General features: G+C 39.2%; 1 protein-coding gene across 17 annotated transcripts in view; it reads left to right on the top strand.

Moving 5' to 3' along the window:
* The window catches only part of LTBP1 (latent transforming growth factor beta binding protein 1), a 399,284-nt gene that overhangs the window by 326,565 nt on the left and 49,181 nt on the right, over positions 1 to 23,538 (top strand). For all 17 annotated transcript variants that reach the window (XM_064494599.1, XM_064494596.1, XM_064494598.1 and 14 more), the window contains 2 exons: positions 1,705 to 1,827; positions 6,439 to 6,564. In XM_064494599.1, coding sequence (XP_064350669.1) covers positions 1,705 to 1,827; positions 6,439 to 6,564 — 249 coding nt within the window. The remainder of the gene's footprint in view (positions 1 to 1,704; positions 1,828 to 6,438; positions 6,565 to 23,538) is intronic.

Here is a 23,538-nt window from a genome sequence, read left to right as displayed (position 1 = left end):
TATAACACCCAAGACATTAGGTTAATAGGAATGGAGATTTTAAGGTTGGATTGGAAAAAGGGTCAAAGGAAAACATCACCAAGCTTTATGTTTGTTGCTACAGAATGACATTCTTGGCGGAGGTATTTCATTAATTCCTTAAAAATGATTGTGTTTGCAGTGATTCCAGCAGTGGATCCTCATAGCTCTAAACTGATACAGAAATGCCGGATTGTGATAGTGGTCACAGAATGTGTCTACATTTGTCAGAATTCATTGAACTGGACTGTTAGATGCATTTGTTGCGTATAAATTACAATTGAATGAAGTCAGAGAAAGCACACTAAAGAAAAGGTGGTAACTCATTTTAGTTGTGATGAAGCCACATCGGGTGTGTGTTGCATTTTAGGATCAGTATTCAGAAACACTTTAACAATGGGTGAACATCATAATAATTAGCTTTTATTTTGACAGGATGAAATTATAAGGTGCTTCTCTTTTATCTGCCCCATGAAGGGTACAGAAGGCAGTTAATTAGTTGATTGGGTCCTATGAGGAATATTTAATTCCGTGTGCCCACATTTTCAGCTGGACGGCCAGGAGAATAAGACTGCAACAGTTTCCAAATTTACATCTTTCTGGAACTTCTCATGTAATTTAACAGCAGTCATAATTACTTGCAAGAAATGCCATAACATGCCAAATGCTAAAAAACAAAAAAACAAAGGTTTTGTTCCTTAGGTTTCTTCAGTGCTAATCATTTGAATCCTACACAGGCAACAGAACTGGGACTCATGGAGTGTGTTGGGAGTAACGAGCTGTGACTAGGAGTAAGTGAAGTGATAAACAGCCCTCAGGAAAGATCTGCCTCACGCTGATGCAGTGAAGGGGGGGGTCACTGATTGCCTTACATGCTCACAGTCAAAGCCCATTATTGGTGACATAAACCATTTTTAGTTGCACAAGTATGTACATGAAAAAATCCAGGCAACATAGAACCTGTTTGTGATCTCTGCTGTGTAAGTGACTTTGGGTTTTGCTGATTTCTTTTGTCTGCCTCCACCTCCCCGCCTCTACTTTCTACCCCACTGTCAAGACTCCAGATAAATCCCTTCTGTTGCACAAAGCCACCTTTGACCTCTCTGGTGTCTCTTCTTTAAATTCATGTGACACCGGAAGTTGGTACTATTCTTTTGGCAAATACATTTTTGATAATTTTTATGCTAAATTATTTTGAACTTATAGAGCAACTCATTATTTTTGTGTCTATTTGTATAATTTGGCTTTTTTTGAATAATCATTCTTCTTTGGAGGCAAGTACCATGCCAAATGCTTTAAAATATTTTCTGTAATCTGTAATACAGGATCTTGTATGAATTGATGCTCAGGATATTCTTAGTATACGTTTAAAGAATGTTTTCTTTCTCTATCATCACTGAGAACTTAACCAAGTAAATTACTGTTATAGAATTTTTACTTCTCTTCCAATCAATTTCATTTGATGTTAAAACTTCAGTTTATATACTGTTCAAAGTGAACATCCTTTCAAAATATTTCATTTTTAAAAAATGCTAAAAGTTAAAAAGCGGTCATCCATTTAAAATCATGTGTTATGACAGTTCTACAATAATGTTTGTTTATGCGAGTCTTGTGTATAAAGATAAGGAAAATGTTTTTCTTAATATAGTTTATTTCATCTTTTAAATTTTGTCAATTGACTTGCAGATATCAACGAATGCTTGGAGGACAATAGTGTTTGCCAGGGAGGAGACTGCATTAATACTGAAGGGTCCTATGATTGTACTTGTCCAGATGGATTCCAGCTAAATGACAAAAAAGGATGTCAAGGTACCTTTCTCTCCATTTTCAAGTTATAATTTACATAGTTGTTCAGTTCTGCATTTCTTCCTGATGACAGTCTGCGGCTTTACCACTTTATATATAAATGAGATAATGCCAATTTGCATTATTATAATATTTTTGAGTCTGCATCAAGTACCGGAAGTTCTCAGCTGACTGCACCGTGTTGACTGAGACTCATGCATTTTGGAACTGTGTCCTAGCTTGGTATGCTTCTGTGGTAACTGAGATCCCTTCATGAGCCAACCTTGGTACTTGATTCTAAATTATTTTCTAGCTTTTTTATATCCTTCCTGGGTCTGTTTCATTTTATCCTATAGCTGGTTTGTATCTGCTTCCCCCACCCCCCCGCCTTGATTCCTGTTTTTATCCAATATCCAGCTTTTTCTCTTCCTTAAAAAGCTTATTAATAATTTGGTCAAAATTACAGGGGACAGGACTTTATATTTTTTCAAAGTACTCTTACTGTTTAACCCCCCAAACAACAGTTCCCCGTCTCCTTATCTGCGGTTTCACTTTCTGCACTTAGTTACCCATGGTTGGCCACAGTCCAAAAATACATGGAAAATTCCAGAAACAATTCATAAGTTTTAAATTGTGCACGTTCTGAGTAGTGTGACTGAAATCTCGTGTCATGCTGCTTCATCCCACCTGGGACGTGAATCGTCCCGCTGTCCCGCGTGTCTTGCCCGTCAGTCACTTACTAGCCGTTTCAGCTATCAGATCGGCTGTTGAGGGATTGCAGTGCCTGTGTTCAAGTCACCCTTATTTTACCTAATAATGGTTCCAGAGCCCAAGAGTACTGATGCTAGTGATTTGGATATACCAGAAAGAAGCCATAAAAATGCTTTTTTTTTTTTTAAAGTGAGGAAGTGAAAGTTCTCCACTTTATAGGGAAAGGGAAAAAAATCATATGTTGAAATTGCTAAGATCTATGGTGAGAACAAAGCTTTTATCCATGAAATTGTGAAGAAGGAAAAAGAAATTCATGCTAGTTTTGCTGTTGCCTCTCAGACTGCAGAAGTTCTGGCCAGAATGTGTGATAAGTTTGTTAAGATGAAAAAGGCATTAAATTTGTGCAGTAAGATATTTGAAAAGAGAGAAATCACGTTCACCTAACTTTCATGACTGGTTTTTGCATCTGTTTTATTAATTATTCTTGTTAATCTCTGTGCCTAGTTTATAAATTAAACTTTATTATATGTGTATGTCAGAAAAAAATATATATATAGGTTTCAGGCATCCACCAGAGGTCTTAGTATGTATCCCCCGTGGATAAGAGAGGACTAACTGTACAGCAGACACAGGTGCTAATAAGAACACAGCACCAATCAAAACAACAGCTTTAAGTAAATACCTTCTATGTGCCAATTACTGTATTGCCTCATTTAATTTGTAGAGAATTTAAGAGGAAACTTTTTTTTTAAATGTATTGGGGGGGATTAGATTTGTTTGCTTGTTTGTTTAATGAAGGTACTGGGGACTGAACCCAGGACCTCATGCCTGCTAGGTACACCCTCTACCACTGAGCTGTACCCTCTCCCCAAGAGGAAACTTTCTGTATATCCATTTTCTGCATAAGTAGCTGAAGCTCAGAGAGGTTAACAAGCATGCCCCTCACTAAAAAGTAGTTAAGCTGAGATTTGAACTGAAGATCTTTGCCTGCTAGTCTCTCTATATTTCCATATAGGTGTAGACTTTAGATCTTACCTAACAGTGTGAAGATAGTTGCATATTCAGGAAGGCATTTTCAGTTAGAAGTGTAAGAATCTCTTCCCCCAGCAAAATTAATGGTGATACACAGACAGCATGGAAATCCCACGTTAATAGTCTCTTTAGGAATGTGGCAGCACATGTCTGAGATGCAGAGCACACTCAGTTTTCACGTTTTGACTTACACACGCCAGATTGTGAATTTATGTGGAATCTCAGATCTGTGAAAGAAACCCAACTTAAATACAGTCTGGCTTTCAGCTGAGTTACTAGCAGCATAGTTTAGAAATGCCTCAATAAGTCCAACCCAAATTGAATGCATATGTTTCGCTGGTTCCAGATATTCATGTTGTTCTTTCTTAGCGGTTTCCTGGAAAAAAGTCTGGGAATTCGTCTTCAGTTCCTATCATCAAACTTTTTAGACAATTATGTTAATCAGTGACTTCTCTTGAAGCAAGAACTTTATGCCCACCGTTCCCTGGGTGACATTGCTAAGTCTGACAGCTTTTGAAGGGCCACGTGGAGGCATAGGTAAAACAAGGAGGTGAGCTCGGGTAACCTCCAGGGCTCTCTCTGCAAGATGCCTCTTGACCTTGGGCCTGATTACCAGGCCGGTGGAACTTTGTGGCACCTTCTTGCCCAGGTGGAGGTAACTCTAGGCAGCAGATTGGAAAGAAAGAATGGAGCTAAAGGGTAAAAGAAGGTCTGAGTTGGAAAAAAAAAAAAGATCAATCTAAGGTATCATCAGTAGGTAGGGAACAAACATAGAAGATGCTAGAGATTTTATACAAGAAGTGAAGGATTTCACAGAGTGGAATCACGTTGAGAAATAGTAAAGCAGAAAATGATTCATTGCTCCTCCTTGAAATATGTTCAAATTAGTGAACATAACAGTTCTTCCAGGCCTGGAAGAACTGTTAAGAAAATGAGTAATTCCTGCTTGGTTTCTTCGTTGGGTTCAGCAGTAGATAGGCCAACTGGTCTGAGTTATATGGCAGATGGAAGGATAGAGAGTTCAGTTTTAATGCAGAGGTGGCTGAATCAGTGATCCTGCCAGATTTCCTGTTACACAGTGAGATCAAAAGGGCAAAAAAGAAGAGCCCCAGGAGGTCCTGGGTACAGGGGAAGGGGGTGACTCTGTGGAGGAGGAGAGCTGCAGGGTTGGTGGCTAAGCATGTCCCGGAGGTCACTGGGGAGTCTCGCCATCTGTACCTTTTCCGCATTCCCATTACACTTGAGAGTTACTCACGTTGGCTCCTGCCTTCCCTGTTACACTGTGAGCTTCATAAGGGTGAGGGCTCCTGCCTGTTCAGCCCTCTCATAGGAAGCTTCCGTAAATATTTGCACTGAATTGAAGATGGACTTCTAAGCGGATGTTTTGAGGACCTCTTTAGCAAAAGATAAAGGTGGGGGTCCTAGGAGACTTCAGAAAGATAGGAAAATCACCTTAGTTGGGCTACTGCCCGGATGCTGCCAAGGAGCTGTGATTCTGTTTATGCCCCCAATTAACTTAGCCAATCGCTGTTCAGTTAGTAGAGAATGAACACAACTGTGAAGTGTTACCGTGGTGCTCCTGCTGACTCACTCCTGACCACATCTTCCAGTTTTGTGAAACTCATTGATGTTCCAGGAAAAATGCAGATATATAGCAGTCGTGTAGTCTTGCCAGTATTCATTATTCACAGACCAATTTTCAATAAAATCTAAGAGTCATGAAATTATAGGACTAGTGTTAAAGGTGAAATTTGACCCTACTTTCACCTTGCTTAACTCATGAAATGTTATGGCGGACAGACATTCGTAACACACCGTTTACGTGCTGTACCAGGAGCTGGGGACTCGGAGTTAAAATATGCAGTTGTCCTCAAGGAGCAGTCAGGGTGGTGAGGGACGCAGATGAGTGAAATGGCGGAGCGCATGGGCAGCTGCGCATGTCGGCACCGGTGTGAACAGGTGAACCGTTGTCCGTGATTCCTGACATTGTCCACGTTGGGCGCTCCTAGCCAGCATGGGTAGGGCTGGTTTGGAAGAACATCTCACTCACACCAAGCACTCCGTGCATTATCGGTGTTAAGGAGTGCGTCATCACCCTGGCTGTGCAGAGCGCCATCACTCTTCATTCAGGACGGGCAGAGTATGAGGTGGTCTGCACAACTGCAGCGTGACCTGTTCGTGAGTCCTAATAGTAGGAGCTACCGCTTTTTGCCTCTTGGTTGTGTGTTAGGTACTGCACTAAGCACTTGACCTTTGTGCACTAATTGCATCATCACAGAGCAGTGCAAAAATGAGGACCTTCCTTGGTATAAAAGCCCTTCTTTTTCTTATATCCATTTTCAATGAAATACAGATGGGCGTTTATTTCATTTATATATTCAGACATTGGTGGAGTGCCATTTTTGAGCTAAACACTCAGTAAGACGTGTGCAGCCTTGCTCTTAAGAAGTGCATGTCCTTGAGATGGGTAGGCGTGGACATGAGAAGCTGTGTAGGCCACAGGAGAGTGGTCCGCATGCTGATGGGAGAGGATGGACGAAAACACAGTATTCTCACCAAAGAATACTTCACAGAGGATTTGTTTATTTGACTAGAGACCCTCAAGCTTCCAATATGCCTGAAAATGGGGTACCTTTGGGTGGAACGTATGCAAGTGCTTTTCGTTAGGCTGCGAATGGTTGAGCGTTGGCTGTGTCATGTGAGCCAACCTAGGGAGTTTCCCTCCTGACAGTCCAGCTTGCCTTGGGCTCTGGTGTGTGCACAGACTGTGGAGTGGGGCCCCCAGATAGATGTCCGTCTATCTTGTAATAGGTTTTGCTTCCTGTGTGTCTGATATCATAGGAAAACAAAAAAGGTTTTTCTTCAAGTATGTGGAACTCTTTTCCATTCCAGATATTAATGAATGTGAACAGCCCGGGCTCTGTGGTCCTCATGGAGAGTGTCTAAACACAGACGGTTCTTTCCACTGTGTCTGTGAACAGGGTTTCTCGATCTCTGCAGATGGGCGTACATGTGAAGGTAAGACAAACTGTAAGACATCGTGTAGATATTGCATGAGAAAGCGGAAAGGAGATCGCTTTCTATTTAAACAGGCAAAGGCTCTGAGACACTGAGACCCACATGATTTAAGGACTTAGACTGTGTTTGCACCAGGGTGACCCCTGCCTGAAGTCACAGCTCACGAGTGGCTGGCGTTTACAGACAGGATAACCTACCATTATGATGGTGAAAATACTCACAGGTGATTCTGCTCCTGGTACTGAATAAACGAGTCGGAATGTGTGGAAGGTGATGATTTTAGGAGCACGCAGGGGACCTAAAGGAAAATGGGGCAACCTCCCTGGTGTAACGCAAGGCTCTGCCAGTTTTGATTATGTTTCACATAGATCATCTCCATCGTTCTGTTTATAAAAATGTCTTGCTTGGTTTTTCTCTGTACCATTGTCAGCAGAGATTTTCCAGAGCTATTCCTCTAATATCCTGAGCTCTAAGCCAGTATATTTTCTTACCTAACAGTATTTATCATGTCCTAAAAGCTAATTAAGTTGTAAAATGTTATGATAACACTGTTGGCTTCCTATTGGCAACCTCTGTAGGTTTGCAAGGGTACAGCACTGGTCATACTTGTAAAATTTATATTCTTGATGAATTTTTATAGTTTGATAAATGTGGAGAAATTTCATCTAAAAGTAGTTGAGAAGTAAGCCGAGATTTCCATAATCGTAATTTTAATCCATCTCTTTTGGAATCTAGGTTATCCAAACCCAGCTATGTGTTAAAGAAGCAAGTGGTGAAGGTTCTGTTCTGGGCCCGTGATAGGACCTAAATTCTTAGCTCTGAAAAACAGCGCAGTGGGAAGTGTCTGCTCTCCTTACTATATACCACAGTGGAAACAGGCCGAGAAACGGCAACCAGGTTCATCTGAAACTAATTATTATATTGGGAGGAATAAACTGATCTTATAAAAAGCAGGAGATTGTTGAAATTGCTCTCCTGCTGAGCAGACAAAACACTGATGCCAGATTTGGCTTCAAGTGGAAGAGAGAGTGTGCAGGGTGGGGTTTAAGCAAGCAGAGTTTGAGGGGTTTAGGAGCCATCAAAAGTGGGGAAATGGAGAAAAACATCACAGAGAAGGTGGCTGTGAGAGGTTTACTCCGTGTTGCAGGGTCTGAGTTTTACACTGATTTTATCTTTAGAGCTCTGAGACTAGCGTGCTTAGGAAAGACACAGCGTGAACGATGCCTGCTGGAGGGGTCACAGCCTTGCATAGCACGTCTGAGTCACTGAAGAAACCAGTGTGCAGAGCGCACACTTCCCTGCCTTCTAGGAAGGTGCGGGTTTGCTTCTTCAGTTAGCTCTACAGCATGGGTAGTGAGGGCTTCCTTCGGTGAAACATGGCCCAAGTTACAACCTCCAGTGGCCGTGCTGTGCAAAAACTATGTTCAAACAAAGGGAAAGTCACCTCAGTCAAAGCGCTTGTTCCAGAAAAACGTACCGATATAAACAGATTCACATTTATTTTGTTTTTTGTACTTCCTAATTTTTCTTTAATTCTGTATCTTTTACAATGTGAATTTCTGCAACTCCAGAGTTACATAATCACTGTAATTTAGTTGCAGTTCTAAATTTGTTAGGCATTTACTTGGCGGAGACTTGAATTTAAAATGTGTTTGTAGAGAAGTCTTAGTGCTTCGTAAATTACTGTACTTGAGTATACTGTCTTTGACACTCAGTCCATATTTTTTTTACTCCGGAAACTGGACAGTTTTACCAAAGTAATAAAATTGGTCATTTAGAATATCATGCTGATATATGGCAGTATAACTAGAAACCTCTCTAATTATTAAGCATGCTAATCTCTTTCTAGAATGAGCTTTGCAAGGCTTTCATTTTTTTATGGGCTCCATCCAGTATATTAAACTGATCCGGGTTTTCTTTTGTTTGGGCTGAGTCTGAAGCTTGTGGCAGTGGCAGTGTGTCCCGATTCTACCCCTGGCTGTGGGGTAGGACGAAGCCAGCCCACGGGACCGGGAGTTAGCCGTGGAGCTGGTGTGCACAGGACTTGAGTTAACACTGAGACGTGGCTGGCACTCCTGCTTCATGCCCATCCACCAGTTTCCGAACTTCCAATTAAAGCAGCTGAAGCCACGTGGACGTGAGGGCTGGCAGACCTAGCTTGAAGCAGGGCTGAAGGGATCCCGCCCAGCAGAGGCGAAGAGGGCCCTTCCCTGATTCCCCGTGGCTTGGCGAGTTGTCAGCATCTGTTCACAGTTATGGAACCACAAGGAAGGGGCATTCTCCATCACCGTGAGCTGTCTCAAGTATCTAGTAGAATGGCCGAAGCTTTGGCAATAAAAACAGAACCACTGGCTCCTTTCTCTCCCTTCTATGTGGTGCTCTAGGGACACATACATGGAAGGGAAAGGAGAAACACCTTGTTTTTCCCACAGGAGAGAAAGAACAGTGTCATTTGAAGTTTGCACGGAGTGGGAAGTAAGTGGTAGGTGAGCAGCTGTTGATTTATTCATTCACTCAGCAGTTCCAGGGTGCCCGTCGTACGCCAGGCACTGTGTGCCTGAGCAGAACACACATCATTCTTGCCCACGTGGAGCCCACATCCCAGGAAGGGCTGTGGGGGTAAATAAGTAAAGAGAACATACTGCCAAGTATGTGTTTGTATTTTAATAATATAACGTAGTTGCACTTCATGGATATAAGTAAGCGCAGGATATACATGCAGTACATAATATGTAACGCACAGGTTCTCTTTTTCAAGTGTGGATGTCAGGAAAGTACAGGGAAGTGGAGCCCTTTTGATTTACTTCCACCTCTGTAAGTCCTTCCTTTATTCTCGTAACTGCGTCCATCTCCTCCCAGTGCCTCCTTTGCACCCTCAAGCCAGAGCTTTTATCTTGGGTAGAAAAGCAAAGGAAGCTTTTGACTTTTTTTCACTCAGCTCATTGCTTTATATCCCCATTTATCTTGTCCATCTGTTTAAAAAAAGTCACAATTCTTTGACTCATTTATTTTTCCCCATTTTTAAAATTGTGCAGTTTTAATTCATAGGAAAATTATCTCATCCCATTTATAGGCTGACTCAGGGTTTGGTTTTTTCATCATCAGCAGGATGTGGGAAGAAGAATAGGGAAACTTGTGACAGTGAGAAGCTGAAGTGTCACCACGTGCGTCCCTCCAGCCCCCGTGGAGAAACACCTCCTGGTCTCAGGCTTGGCCTCCCTCTGTTCACGGGCCTCTGGGCAGGCTGCTCTCGGCCAGCACGTGTGCCCTCCCAGCTGCGTGTCCAGGTCGACTGAGAGCTCGCATGACAAGTGGATTTGGGGACCTCAGACATCTCTAGACCTCACTGAGCTTTCCAGTCTGATCACACGATGGCATGGCCACACTGGTCTAGCAAGGACTTCAGAGGAGCCCTGCAATGCAGAGGCTGGCTAGTCATGGCTAGTTAGGCCTCCAAACCCGGACCAAAGTCACTCCCTGAAGCCCTGTCCTTCAGAAAGCATCCTCATTCACTCATCCACTTGACAAATATTTGCTAAGTGTATGCTGTGCACTGGCCACTCTCCTGGGAACTGGGCTATGTCAGTGAACAAAAAAAGATCCCCACCTTCTTGGAGGCAGTAAACTAATAAGTAAATTACATAATATGCTAGCAAGTGATAAGCCGTATAAAAAGAGTGGAGTGGTGGAGGTCTGAGGGCTGGAGCAGAGAGTGGAAGGTGGTGCAGTACCGACGAGGGTGGCGGGGGCTGGCCATTCTGCCTCTATAATGTGGGCTGATGGAAGTAAGACTGCGAATTTTGTCTGAGTAACAAATGAAGCCGTATTAAGTGCTTTTCTTTTTCATACTGGTCATCCACTGGCTGAGTGATAATTGCCCATCCACAAATAGGAGGGCGTGAGATTGTCTGCTGAAGGCTTTTTTCCACTTGCCAGCGTGAACTCTGCCGTCCAGACAGGGAACTGAAAAGAGTGCACTACCAAGAGCAAACCCTGCTGTGAGCTGTGGGCTTGGCTGACGGTGATGCGTCAGTGTCGGTTCATCAGGTGTCACAAATGTGCCCCTCTGCGGGGGGGGGGGGGGGTTGTTGAGAGCTGGGGAGGCTGGGGGAAGATGTGCAAAACCAGGGGAGGATGCTAACTTTCTGTGAAATTTTAGTGTCAACGGGAAACTGCTCTTTCAGGTCTGTTTATAAAGTCAGACATTCCTGGAATTTCCTATTTTTCATCAGGGGAAAAAAAATCAAAACCTTTAAGTTTAGTGCTACTGCCTACTGCTACGTTTTTCTCCCCTGAATGTTGTTGTTTACTTCTCACTTTTCAAAATAATACCAAGACGGAGTGTGTGACCAGAAGGTTCTGCTCTCACATTCAAAACAATCCTCATCTTAATTTAAAGACTGAGAACTATAGGATTGGAAAGGGGTTTCTTATAACATCCAGCCTGAGCTCCGAACCCCAGAGCCTTCAGAGAACCATGTCCTGTTGGGCAGCTATGGAGGCTCTAATCCTACGACCTACGTGGACGTCTGCTATAAACCGCTTCCTGTTGACTCGTTCGTTTGGAAAGGAAAACACAACAGATGCGAGTGGTGAGGACGGCTAGCCTCTTGAAGTTTCCCAAGAACAGTGATATCGGAAAGATTAAAAAGAAGTTAGGTTCAAACTCTTAGGCCAATTTTGTGTTCGTCGGGAACCAGAAAATACAGTCCAGGCAGCCTTTGCCAAATCAAAGAAATAAAAACGAATGGAGGGCAAACGTGGCTGGTTTTGTTTTCAGACTTTTAGGTACATTTTCTCCGAACAGTGTAAAAAGAAAGTATAAAACCGTGGTTGACAACACTCCAAAGCAGTTGGTGGTTTTGTGGCATGGAGATAGAACTTTGTGTCTATCACTGAAGAGAAAATATTTTTGAAAATGATTTAGCCAAGTAGGACATTGAAGTACCCTGACACAGTAATATATTACATCTGGCTGCTTGGCCCAAAGATTTTTAGGGTTTGTTTTTTTTTTTTTTTTCTTTTGTAGTTTTAGGGTTGGAAACTGAAAAATCTGTTAAGAGAATACAACCAGAGGGTTTCTTTTCTAAAGGCAGGGAATTTGGCTTAACAATAGGATCCCTTCCCTCCCTGGTGTAAAAAGGGATCAGACAACATTCCAGGTAAGGAGAGGAAGCGGCCTCTTGCTGTAAAGGCTACTGTTCGTCACACTCACTCCTCCTGTGAACGTACTTTTGCAGAAGTGAATGAAAGGGATGTTTAAATCATTAGGGAGAGAGCTGCAGAAATCTTGCTGGAATAAGCTGCGTTTGGACCTGGAATACATATTTTCCATGCATTGCTCGATTGTCTCCCATATATCAGCATTTTTATAGAGAAATTCATAATGCTAGCAAAAAAATATAAGAGCTCTTCCTAAGCCTTTTATCACTGCTGACCTTTTAAAACTCCAGAGCTACGGAAAGTCATCTGTTCATAGAAGAAGTAAACACTTTCCTTGCAGCCAAAAAGCTGACATGAAAGTGCCAGCAAGCGAAGTCTGTGACTAGGCAGGCCGGCCCTCACACCTTTCACCGTGGCCCCCAGCTCACGTCGGGGGCACCCGGCTTCCTGCTTCTATTTTGACGAGCCTTGTGATTTCATCAGCAACCCAGGTTCTTGATAGATCATGGAAGGTGGTTGTGAATAATATTTTTATACTTGAGACCTAAATTGTAACGCTTCATGTATTGACTCCAGAATGGGGTTTGGGGGGGGCGGGGGTTGGGGTGTTTTTCGCATCTCACTGACAGAAATGTTAACGTGGTTGTCTTGGACTCCCAGTGTGAGTGCACTGCAGGTACTTCATGTCTGACTTCATGACTTTATTACAACAACAGCAGTAACAGTAATTCATTCATTGAGTTCCTGTTAGGAGCCAGGCAGTATGCTATGTGCATTGGACCCATTTTCTCTTTTAATCTTCATGACAAGCCTATCGGGAGGTTAAGTATTCACTGGTAGACTTCTGGTTGCAATGAACAGCTTAAAATAAGGAAATGTATTATACTGACAGGTGCAGAGATTGTCGCCTCTCATCCACTCTAGGTCTTTATTTAACGTCACTTTCTCCGTGAGCCCTTTTCTCACCTTCACTCACCCCTGTCTTTCCTGTTCCCTCTCTGATCCTTTTTAACAACCTTATTTTACTTTTGTGTCTTTTTATTGTCCAGCTGCCCTGCTAGACTCTGAGGCTGATAAGACAGGACTTTTCATCTGTTTGTTCACAGCCTTGTGCCATTGAGAGTATTACTAGGGCACAACAAATACTTGAAGGGATGAAGAGACAGTCTGTAACTCATCCTGGTCTAACAGGAAACAGACATAATTGAGTGTGTTGTGCATTTCTGGGAAGCCTTCCCTATTTTTGGAGACTTAATTCTCTCAGGTACACCCTGCCCAGTTACTGGGTACAGCAGTGGTTAAGTTAGGCTGTGGGGCCCGAGTTCACAGGCACGGACTCTTACTCCAGCTCCTCATACTGTGTGTACTTGAGTATGTTCCTGTAGCTCACGTGCCTTGGTTCCGCGCTATGCAATGAGGATAGAAAAATAATCCTTACGTGGAGTTGTTGTACTGTTAGTATTTTATCACTTCTTACACTGGTACCCTGGTTACTGGCATTTGTTTCCTTAATGTATGGGCACCAAAAAGGAAGGTAGCCTTTAACATCTGGTCATTTTTATATGATTTTGTGCTCAGAAAACATACAACAGACAGTTGTCTATTTGTGAATTAAACTGGTAGGTCTAAGTCCAGGTCTGGATATAAATGAATTGCTCTACTTTCTGTACCTTTAAACCCCAAGTTTTATTAAAGTCATACAGAGTGCATTACAGTAACTCATTTATACAGAAGTTGCTTTAATTCTTTACCCTTTGTTTTCCCTAAGCGTTCCATATGACTAACTTTCCCTGTTCACCCCTGAAGCATTTCAAGTTTTAAGGTGTTTCATGCGTCAGTTGCCAATAAACCGATCGCTCACACTAATGCTTGTTTGCATTTAAGCATTGATGTTATTTCTAGGGGTACACTTTCTCTCTTCTGTGGTTTCATAACTGATCTTTCTTGGCCTCCTATTTGAATATAGAAAGAGAAAAATTAGAATAGTGGGGAAAAAATGGGAAATTTTTGCCTGGTCTTATGTTGCCCATGGGGCCTAAGTGTCAAAAAGATGAATCTGGGGTTTGATGTGTTTGGCTTGTGCTTAGGGCTTGCTCCCAGTCCTCACTGGCAGCACCTCGCAGGGTAAGAAACACTATATGTAAAGAGAAAATGTACAGCATGGCTCTGAAGTTAAAATAAGATTTATCTATTTATCTTTTAGAAATCCTCAGGTGCAAAAAGGTAAAACTATTAAATGAATACAAAGATAATCCAAATGGTTATAAATAAAAAGATTAAGACAAAATAGTGTATTTTAGAAACTTAACACAGCATTAAAAACACAAAATATATGTTCCACACGTCATATCTGTTGCGAGTAATTGTGGTAGGAGAAGTATGCAGTTGAAGTTCAAGATATTTTCCATGAATAAAAAACTTGTCCTGAGTGGCATGGAATTTATTCACAATGGAGAATTTATTCAAATAACTCCATTGTTTTGTGACAGTCCATTATATCACAGTAAATCAGGGTTATTCTTTAACCTTCAGGACTAGGGGCTTTTCTTTATGCTTTCTTTTAATTTTGAGGGATGTTCTTTTTCTGTAGCAAATTCAAACTGCTCTCATGCAGTTTCCCAATTTTTATACAGTATTCTGTCGGTCCATTGTGGAAAGAAATAGGAAGGAAATGGCTTTTTAAATTCAGAAATCATTTTGATTCTCTTTCTCTCGAAAGAAGCATGGATGATTTACTATGTCAACAAGTTATGCTTTGGTGGAAAGAAAAGTGTTTGGTGTCTCATTAAAGAGTTACCATGTTTTCACCTTAACTCAGAATTTTTCCTTTAAATGTCGCAGATCTTCAGCTTTTGGTTTTCCCCTGTAATACCGAGGTAGTATCGTAATTGAGCAAACATCTGGCACTTGTAGTGGCTTGTCCACGCTGCACCCCTCAGCCCCACCCACGGCCCCCTTCTCTGAGGGGGAGGATCTGTACCCAGTGCAAACTGCAGGCTTTCAAAGCTGTTTAATGACACCAATGGATGCCCTTCCCAGCAACAGAACCGGAGCTCTGTCGATGTGGAAAACTGAGACAGAGCACTTTCTCCATTTTCTCAGTCTTTCACTGAATGAGCTTGTTAATACCGCTTGAAATGTAAAAAGCCAAAATACTCTTCTTCAGTTTTTTTACAGCTGTTAATCTAAAATGACTTCTTTTCATGAGCATTTCCCTCCTTGATCTTATTTGGAGTGCTAGAGATAATCATCTTCTGTTTTTTATTCCACTTCCTTGTTTTCAAAAGCCAAATGGAAATGAGAACGCGGGACAAAATTTAAATACTTGGAAAATTCTTAGGACTTTTTTGGAGTCTTCAAAAAAATACAAAATGTAAAAACGTATTAATCTTATATTTTACCCTCTTGTAAAAGAACATTTACTGGCTGTGTTAGTTTTAAACTTAGGAAAGAGCATGTGGAGTGGGGAAGAGATGGGAACCAGGACCCCACTCTCAGAGATTCAGAGTGACTCAGGAGGGAGTGGTACCAGCGAGGGCCTGGAGAGCTGGATTGATCCAGACCTAGTGTCTCATTAATGCTGAACAATCACATATGACCTCCCTTTTGAACATCAGATGTGTCTGTCTTCCATTTTTCCCTTATCTGTTTAATATTTGTACTTCCTAAAACCCCATATCCTAAAAACATTAGGATTCTAGTCTATTCTGAACATAGAACAATGCTGTTCTAATTCTAAGAAAATGGTTTAAAAATTCATTCCATAATAACTGTCCATCACCTTCTTTAAGCCAAAAAATAGTAGCATAATCAGGATGGAGCATTCAAATGATTCCCTTGACTTGCAGCAAAATGTAGTTAAAGTTTTCAGAGAAGATGTATTGCATTACATAGGCTCTCTTTTTTTCACCTGTATTCCTGCTTAAGAAGAAACAAAAGCAGAAAAATTACTTCTTTTGCACATGGAGGAAATCAAGTCTCAAAGAGTATTTGAATGGCTCACAATGGACAGATAAGGTAGCAGTGACCAGGATTACTACTACTGAGGGGAAAGAGAGACAGAATGAGCTTTTATAATGGTTAATATTGTCTTTAAGTAGAAAACACAGCAATGTAGATTTTTCCCCCTAAACCTTTTAAATTGCTTTAAATATATAAAGAAAAGTGTGTAAATCCTAATGGTACAGATTGATAAACTTTGACCAAGTTAGCACACTTGGTATTGAGCCCTTTGAACCCTCCCTCAAGTTTCCTTCTGATTATTGCTCACCCTCCTCCCAATACCCACACACAGCAGTAACCACTATTTTGTCTTCATTACCATGGCTTTGTTTTGCCTGTTTTTGAACATTATATGGAATCATGTAGTAGATACTCACTGTGTCTGGCTTATTTCATCCAACATTTTGCTTGTAAACTTCATCTATGTTATATGTAGTGGTACTTCATCTTCACTGCTGTATAGTGTTTCATTGTCTGAATATACTACAATCATGTATCCATTCTACTGTTGATGAACATTTGGATTACATGTTTGGGGCTGTTGTAAATAACACCTTAGTGAGTAATCTTGAGCATATCTTTTCATGGATGTAATCACTAATTTCTGTTGGGTATTACCTGAAAGTATAATTTATAGGTCACAGAACATATGTACATCTCGGTTGCATATTCACAGCCAGTTTTCAGAGTGCCAGTATAGGCTGCCACCAGCTGAGCATGAGACTTTCAGTTCCACATTCTTGTCAACAATTGGTGTTGTCAGTCCTATTAAAGATTCACCATGCTAAGTAGTGGTATCTCATCATGGTGTCAGTTTTCATTTCCCTTGTGAGGACTGATGTATAACAACTTTTCATACCATCATTGGCTCTTTCAGTATTGTTTCATTTGTCTACTTCTGTATAACCTCTTCAAAATGAGGTGCTCAGTACAACAATTCTTAATGAACCCAAGTTCTTAATTTTATTAAAGTCCACTGTTTTTGAGATGAGTATTTTTTGTGTCTGTTATCTTTGAAAACCCTGAAGTCATTGATACCTTCTTGTATTTTCTTCTAAAAGCTTTATTGTTTTATATTTTACATGTGGAATCTGTCATTGCCCTGAAATTGATTTTTGCATATGGTGCAGAATAGAGGTCAAGATTCACTCTTTTTTTTTTAAATGGATGTCCATTTGGATCATCACCATTTGAGAAGAGCACCCTTTTCACACTGATCTGCAACAGTAACTCTATTATGAATCATGTGATCAAATATATATGGGTCACTTTCTTTCTTCATTCTATTCATAGGTTTATTTTTCTATCCTGGGATCAATAGCATACTTCTTAATTACACTAGCTTTATAATGAATTTTAATGTATGGTGTTATAAATTCTAAGTTGTTATACTTTGTTCTTAACTGAGATCATCAGGCCTATTATTGGCCCTTTGCATTTCTGTATAAGTTTTATCATCAGCTTATCAATTTTCACACAGGCAAAAAATTCGGCTCAGATTTTGATTGACGTTCCATTCAATAGGTCAATTTGGGGAGATTTCATGTTTTTAACATTGAGGCTTCCAATCCATAAATATAACATATCCCTCAATTTATTTAGGTTTTCTTGCATTTATCTTGGTGTATCAGGTTTTGGGGTTTTTTTTGTATGTATAAAGCCTTGCACATTTTTTAGCCTTATTCCTAGATTTTTAATATTCTTATACTATTGTGAATGGTATTTCAAGTGTTTTTTTTTTTAACCCTTATAATTATTTGTTACTAGTGTATACACCTGAAGTTTGATTTTTGTACGTTGACCTTGTTATCCATGACCTTACTAAATTCACTTGTTATTTCTGGTAGTTTATCTGGACATTCTTTCGGATTTTGTACATCTACAATTATGTTGTAAAGTGTTAATTTTACTTTCTTCCTTTCAGTAATTATACCTTCTCTTTCCTTACACTTTCTAGGACCTATACTACATAGAAGTGGTGATAGCTAGCTTCCTCATCTCATTCCTGATCTCAGCAGGGAAAGCATCTAATATTTCTTTAACTGTGATGTTTGCTGTAGTTTTTTTTTTAATTTGTACTCTTTATCAGATAAAGAAATTCTTTTCTATTTATGGTTTGTTAAGTCTCTATTATGAATGGTTTTGAATTATAACAGATGCTGTTTCTATCCACTGAAATAATTTTTGTTTCTCCTTTATCCTGTTAGTGTGATTAATTACATGGACTTTTTTTTTAAAACAAGATGAAAGTTTATTTCTCTGTATGTAGCAGTTCAAGCACAAATAATCCAAGGCTGAGAATGCAAGTCTACTGTCCTGGAGCCCAGACGATATCTGTCTTGTTCTGCTGTCCTTGACATGTGGTTTCTATATATATCATGGCCCAGGATGATAGATAGCTCCAGTGACCACCATCACATGCACATTCCAGCAGTACCCTTGCATTCTTACAATAAACCTGGCAGTCCTGATGTAATGTCCTTCTAATATATCCCTGAAGTCAAGCTGCTAACATTTTGTTTAGAATATCTGCATCTGTGTTCTTGAGAGAGATTAGCCTTCAAATTTTCCTTCCGTTTAATGTCCTGATGTAGTTGTAGAGTCAAGGTGGTTCTGGTTTTCATAAAATAAGTTGAAAGTATTCTCTCTTTCGGTTTTTCTGAAAAAGTATGTAAAAGATTGTTGATACTTCTTCCTTAGATTCCTTGAAGAATTCACAGGTAAAATCATTTGTGCCTGGAATTTGGGGGTGGGGGGGCGGTGCAGGGGGTGTATTATGAAAGTTTTTAAACTGCAGTTAAGATTTCTTTAAAAGACTAAATAACATTGTTTTTTGACTTTTCATGTCAGTTTGGGTAATTTTTGTTTTTCAAGGAATTTATACATCTTAGGTAAAATTTCCAGGGCATTGGCACAAAGTTGTTCATAATATCATCTTCTTATCTCTTAATGTCTGGAGAATGTGTACTCATGCCTTCCAGTTTTCCATTTTAGTAATTTGTGCTGTCTCTGTTTTGCTCTTCATCAGTCTTCTAGGAGTATTGGACTTTGCAAAGAAACAACCTTCTTTTGTTGAGTTTTCTTCATTTACTGTTACGTTAATTTCTGCTTTTACATTTTTTTCTTCTACTTTCTTAGGGTTTAATTTGTCTTTATTTCTAACTTTTTGAGCTAGATCCTTGGATCCTGGATTTCAGCCTTTTCTAATATACATATTTATGGCTATTCATTTCTTTCTAAGAATGGTTTTACCACATCCACAAGTTCTGATGTTTTTTGTTACTAAAGTGAAAATATTTCAAGCCCATCACTGTGTTTTCCTTTGGCTAATGCGTATTTAGAGTTGTTTTGCTTAACATCTAGAAATTCAGAGATTTTTAAGTATCTTTTTTGTTATTAATTTCTGTCTCTGGTCAGAGAACATGCTTTCAGTGACTTCCATCCTTGAAATTAGTTGTGGCTCGGAATATGGTCATTTTTGGTAAATATTCCTTGTGCGTTTGAAACCAATGTACATTATGAAGTTGGACCTACATATGTTAATTAGGGCCAGCTTATAAATTGTTCACATCATCTATATCCCTACTGGTTTTTATCTGCTTACCACATCATTTACTGAGATGGTATTTTATAGTCCCCATTATTACAGAGATTTAGCTGTTTCTTTTCTTTTTTAAAAAAATATTTTTATTGAAGTATAGTCAGTTTACAATGTTGTTTCAATTTCTGGCGTACAGCACAATGCTTCAGTCATATAGGAACATACATATATTCATTTTCATATTCTTTTTAACTGTAAGTTACTACAGGATGTTAAATATAGTTCCCTGTGCTATACAGTAGAAACTTGTTCATCTATTTTATATATAGTATTTAGTATCTGCAAATCTCAGTCTCCCAATTTATCCCCTCCCCCCCATCCCTCCCCACTGGTAACCATAAGTTTGTTTTTTATGTCTGTAAGTCTGTTTCTGTTTTATAGAAAAGTTTGTCTTTTTTTTTTTTTTAAAGATTCCACATGTAAGTGATATCGTAAGATATTTTTCTTTCTGTTTCTGGCTTACTTCACTTAGAATGACATTCTCCAGGTCCATCCATGTTGCTGCAAATGGCATTATTTTATTATTTTTTATGGCTAAGTAGTAGTCCATTGTGTAAATATACCACAACTTCTTTATCCAGTCATCTGTCAGTGGACATTTAGGTTGTTTCCATGTCTTGGCTGTTGTAAACAGTGCTGCTGTGAACATTGTGGTGCATGTGTCTTTTTGAGTTAAGTTTCCCTCTGTATGTATGCCCAAGAGTGTGATGAGATTTAGCTGTTTCTAATTTTAGTTTACTGGATTTTGTTTTATGTATTTTCTGACAGTGGAATTAAATAAAGAATTTTTGTATCTTCCTGGGGGATAAACCCTTTCATTCCGTTGAAATGTCACTATTTGTCTCCATCATTGCATCTCACCTTTAAATCTACTTTGTCTTTTGTATAGCTACATATGCTTTGTTTCAGTTAGATTTTGCACAGTTTATCTTTTCCTATCTTTTCATGTTCTGATAGTGAACATTCTTTCTCTTGTAAAAAGGATATATTCATTTTTTTCTATTCAGGTTGACACTCTGTCTTTTAACTGAAGAATTTAGTTTGTATATGTTTAATAGAATTATTGGTATTTGGGAGGTTCAAATCTGTATCTTACTTTGTTTTCCAATTGTCTTGTCTCCTTGGTCTTTTCCTCTCCTCCCCCTACCCAACTCTTTTGGAATATTTTTTATTATATCACTCCCCCACCCTATATATATATATATGTGTGTGTGTGTGTATAAACAATGTTTTCCAGTGATTTAACAGAATTTTGAATGAAAGAAAAATAAAAGGTATTAAAGGTTAAATTTAGAATCTAAAATATATTGGCCTAAGTCCTACTTTCACATAATAAAAAGTGAAATTGTATACAGTACTTATCTGTATACCGTAGAAAAGTCAATCTTTAAATAGAAAACATTTACAAGTGGCAATTTACCATTTGTATTTGAGGAAGGGATTAGTTCCAAAGTGTTTATTTTTCATTCAACAGAATCTCTGAGTTCATGTTCAGGAGATTGTACTTTGTGGGAGCGTCTCCAGAGTTTTTGAAACTAAACAAATACAGCTTTGTATGCAAAAAAAAAATCTTGGCTAGATTAAAAAGCACTTAAGCTTTTTTGTTTGGATGTTTTGGTTTGCTTTGCTGTTTTCAGTTGTAGCTGCAATTGTTGAAAATTGCTGTTGTTTCCTAACTTAAAATATGTGTATACTATTAATTAATAATTATTATCAGCAGCATTTTTCTTAAATTTTTTTTATTATTTCAAGCAAAACACTTTATTTTAAATACAACATTCTTATCAATTGGAAGGTAACATTTCTTATCAATTGTAAGAAATATTTAAATGTTGCAAGTTTTTCACTGTGTTTTAGAATATTTATGTCTGCTCTACTTTTGCACAGGTTTACTTTACTCATTGCTGTTAGGGTGCAGAATATACTTAGGTATATATTCAAGTAGAATAATTTTTTCCTTTCATATCTTCAAATAGTTAATTGCAAACATAATTTTTCTGATTTTAAGTGTAATATGTGCTCATTGTGGAAAACTTAGAAAATGTTGAGAATTAAAAAGGAAAAAAAAATCATTTATCAACCAACCAGTTAATATTTGGTCTGATTCTTTTTTATAGTTTTCAGTATTTAAGTGTTAAAATAAGAAATTATACTTTTTATCTTTACTTTTTCACTTAACATTTTATTATTTGTATTTTTCTGATATTTAAGTCATCTTTAAAATTTTTGACTGCATAATTCTATCATATGCTTGTACCATGTATTTTTAAAGATAAGCTTCTAATTGTGGAGAGAGACTCTGTCCTTTGTTGCCATTGCTGTTTATTTATGAAAAACCTTGTGTATAACCATTTTTTCCATCAATGATCATATCCCTGCACTAGCTTCTAAGACATTTAATTACAAGATCAAAGGATGTAAGCAACTTTGAGTCTTAACAACGTATGTGACCTCCTTGCTTTCCAGAAATGTTACACCAGTTTCTGCTTACACCAGCGCCCAGTGCAACCTCCTCACCCCAACAGTCTCTCCAAAAAGAAACTCATGTTTAGATTTTTATGTTAATTTGATAAGAAAATAATACTTCATTTTAATTTGCGTTTAATGTTAGTGAGGTGAACTTTTTATACTTATCTCCTTTTTTTCCTGAGAAATTGCTTTTTGCCTATCTGAGGTGTTTTTCTAACTGATATATGTGTATTAAGGACAAATATGAATGTTTTACAAATATTTCCCCCATTTTTTAATGTGCCTGTTAGTTTTATAGAGCTGTTCTTTCATTGCTTTATATTTGGCCATTTTCCCTGTTCTGTTGTGATCAATTGTATACTTACCTGTATTTCTTATAGCATTTTATCTTTGTGGGTTTTTTTTTTAATTTAACTGTTTTGTACACTGGGACATAAAAATGAGTGTTTTCTTGCCCATCAGTTTGTCCTTTTATCTTCATTCTAGAAGAGTGTCTCAAGTTTGCCTTTGAAAATTCCAAATGCAGGTTCCCGCATTATAAATTGTACTTTTTAAACTGTCTCCTGGGCAGCTTTATTTTAAGTGTTGCTTTCAGATGAGATGGAAACTAACAAGGTGACCAGTTGTTTTTCTCGCCCAGCCCCATGGTGTCAGTGGTTCTTTCTCCCAGGAGCTGTGGCTGTGAGTGCTTGGTGCTCAGCCTTGCGTTTTGGTGATCATGTGATATACCATCAACATTAAGATCTTCATAAGAGTGAGGTGCAGGAAGACTCTGTGTGAGTAGACACACTTTTCAACACAAGGTTGGATCAAAAAAGCTTCCAGGAAGCTCCAGCTGAGTCTTAAAAGAGTTTGGAGGGCAGAAGAAAGTTATCTCAGTGAAAAATACGACCTGAGAGCTGCAGGGGGAGTGTTTCCTGGCCAAAGAGATGCCACAAGCAAAGATTTGGAGACATGAAATAGCACATGGGTTTAGGGATGTAGTAAGTAAATTAGTTTCAGTTGAATGCTTGAGAGCAGGGGGAAAAAGTGATGTATAAGATACAGTTCAAGAGGTAGGCAAAGGCTGGATTGTGGAAGCCTTGCCTTCTTTGGTATTAAACAGTATTATGTTTAATGTCACCACTGCACACCTGTTATGTGCCAGACTCTGTACAAAGCTGTGGACATACAGTGATGAGCAAAACAGATATGGTCTCTGCCTTCTAGAGACTGCAGTGCAGGGCGCAGGCAGGAAATATACAAGGAAGCTTTGCAGAAAGCACGTGACCACCGATCATTATGCTGCTGCAAAGGAAAGAACAGAGTCAATGAGAGGAAGGAGGAGAGAAAGCTCATTTATTTCACCTGAACGGTCTCTGAAGAGATGGCATTTGAGGAATTCGGGGGAGAGATGGTGAAGCCTGAGTAAGGTTGGAGGGAGGGGGCGAGACTGGAGACAGAACAAGAGAGAAAATCAGGGGCACAGGGTGCTCGGATGTGGGGAGGTAATTGAGGATGAGTCCTGTGTCTTTGGATGAGAGAACTGAGATGATACTGTCTGTGATGTTAGGGTGGTTTTCCATTAGGGTCTCTTTAATGTTGTCCGTGTACTGATTGATTAAAATCAGAGCAGGGTTTTGGTTTTGTTTCTTGCGTACTTCTAGCTATTTCCAGAAATCAATTGGGAGGCTGCTCTGAGTAATTTTTAAAGAATAATTTAAGTAAGTCTCTTAAAGTAGTGAGTTTCCAGGCTAGGG

The sequence above is a fragment of the Camelus dromedarius genome, chromosome 15, assembly GCF_036321535.1.
Source record: "Camelus dromedarius isolate mCamDro1 chromosome 15, mCamDro1.pat, whole genome shotgun sequence".
Classification (NCBI taxonomy): Eukaryota; Metazoa; Chordata; class Mammalia; order Artiodactyla; family Camelidae; genus Camelus; species Camelus dromedarius.
The sequence above is the reverse complement of the archived record's forward strand: the minus strand, read 5'-3'. Positions and strand labels throughout refer to the sequence as shown.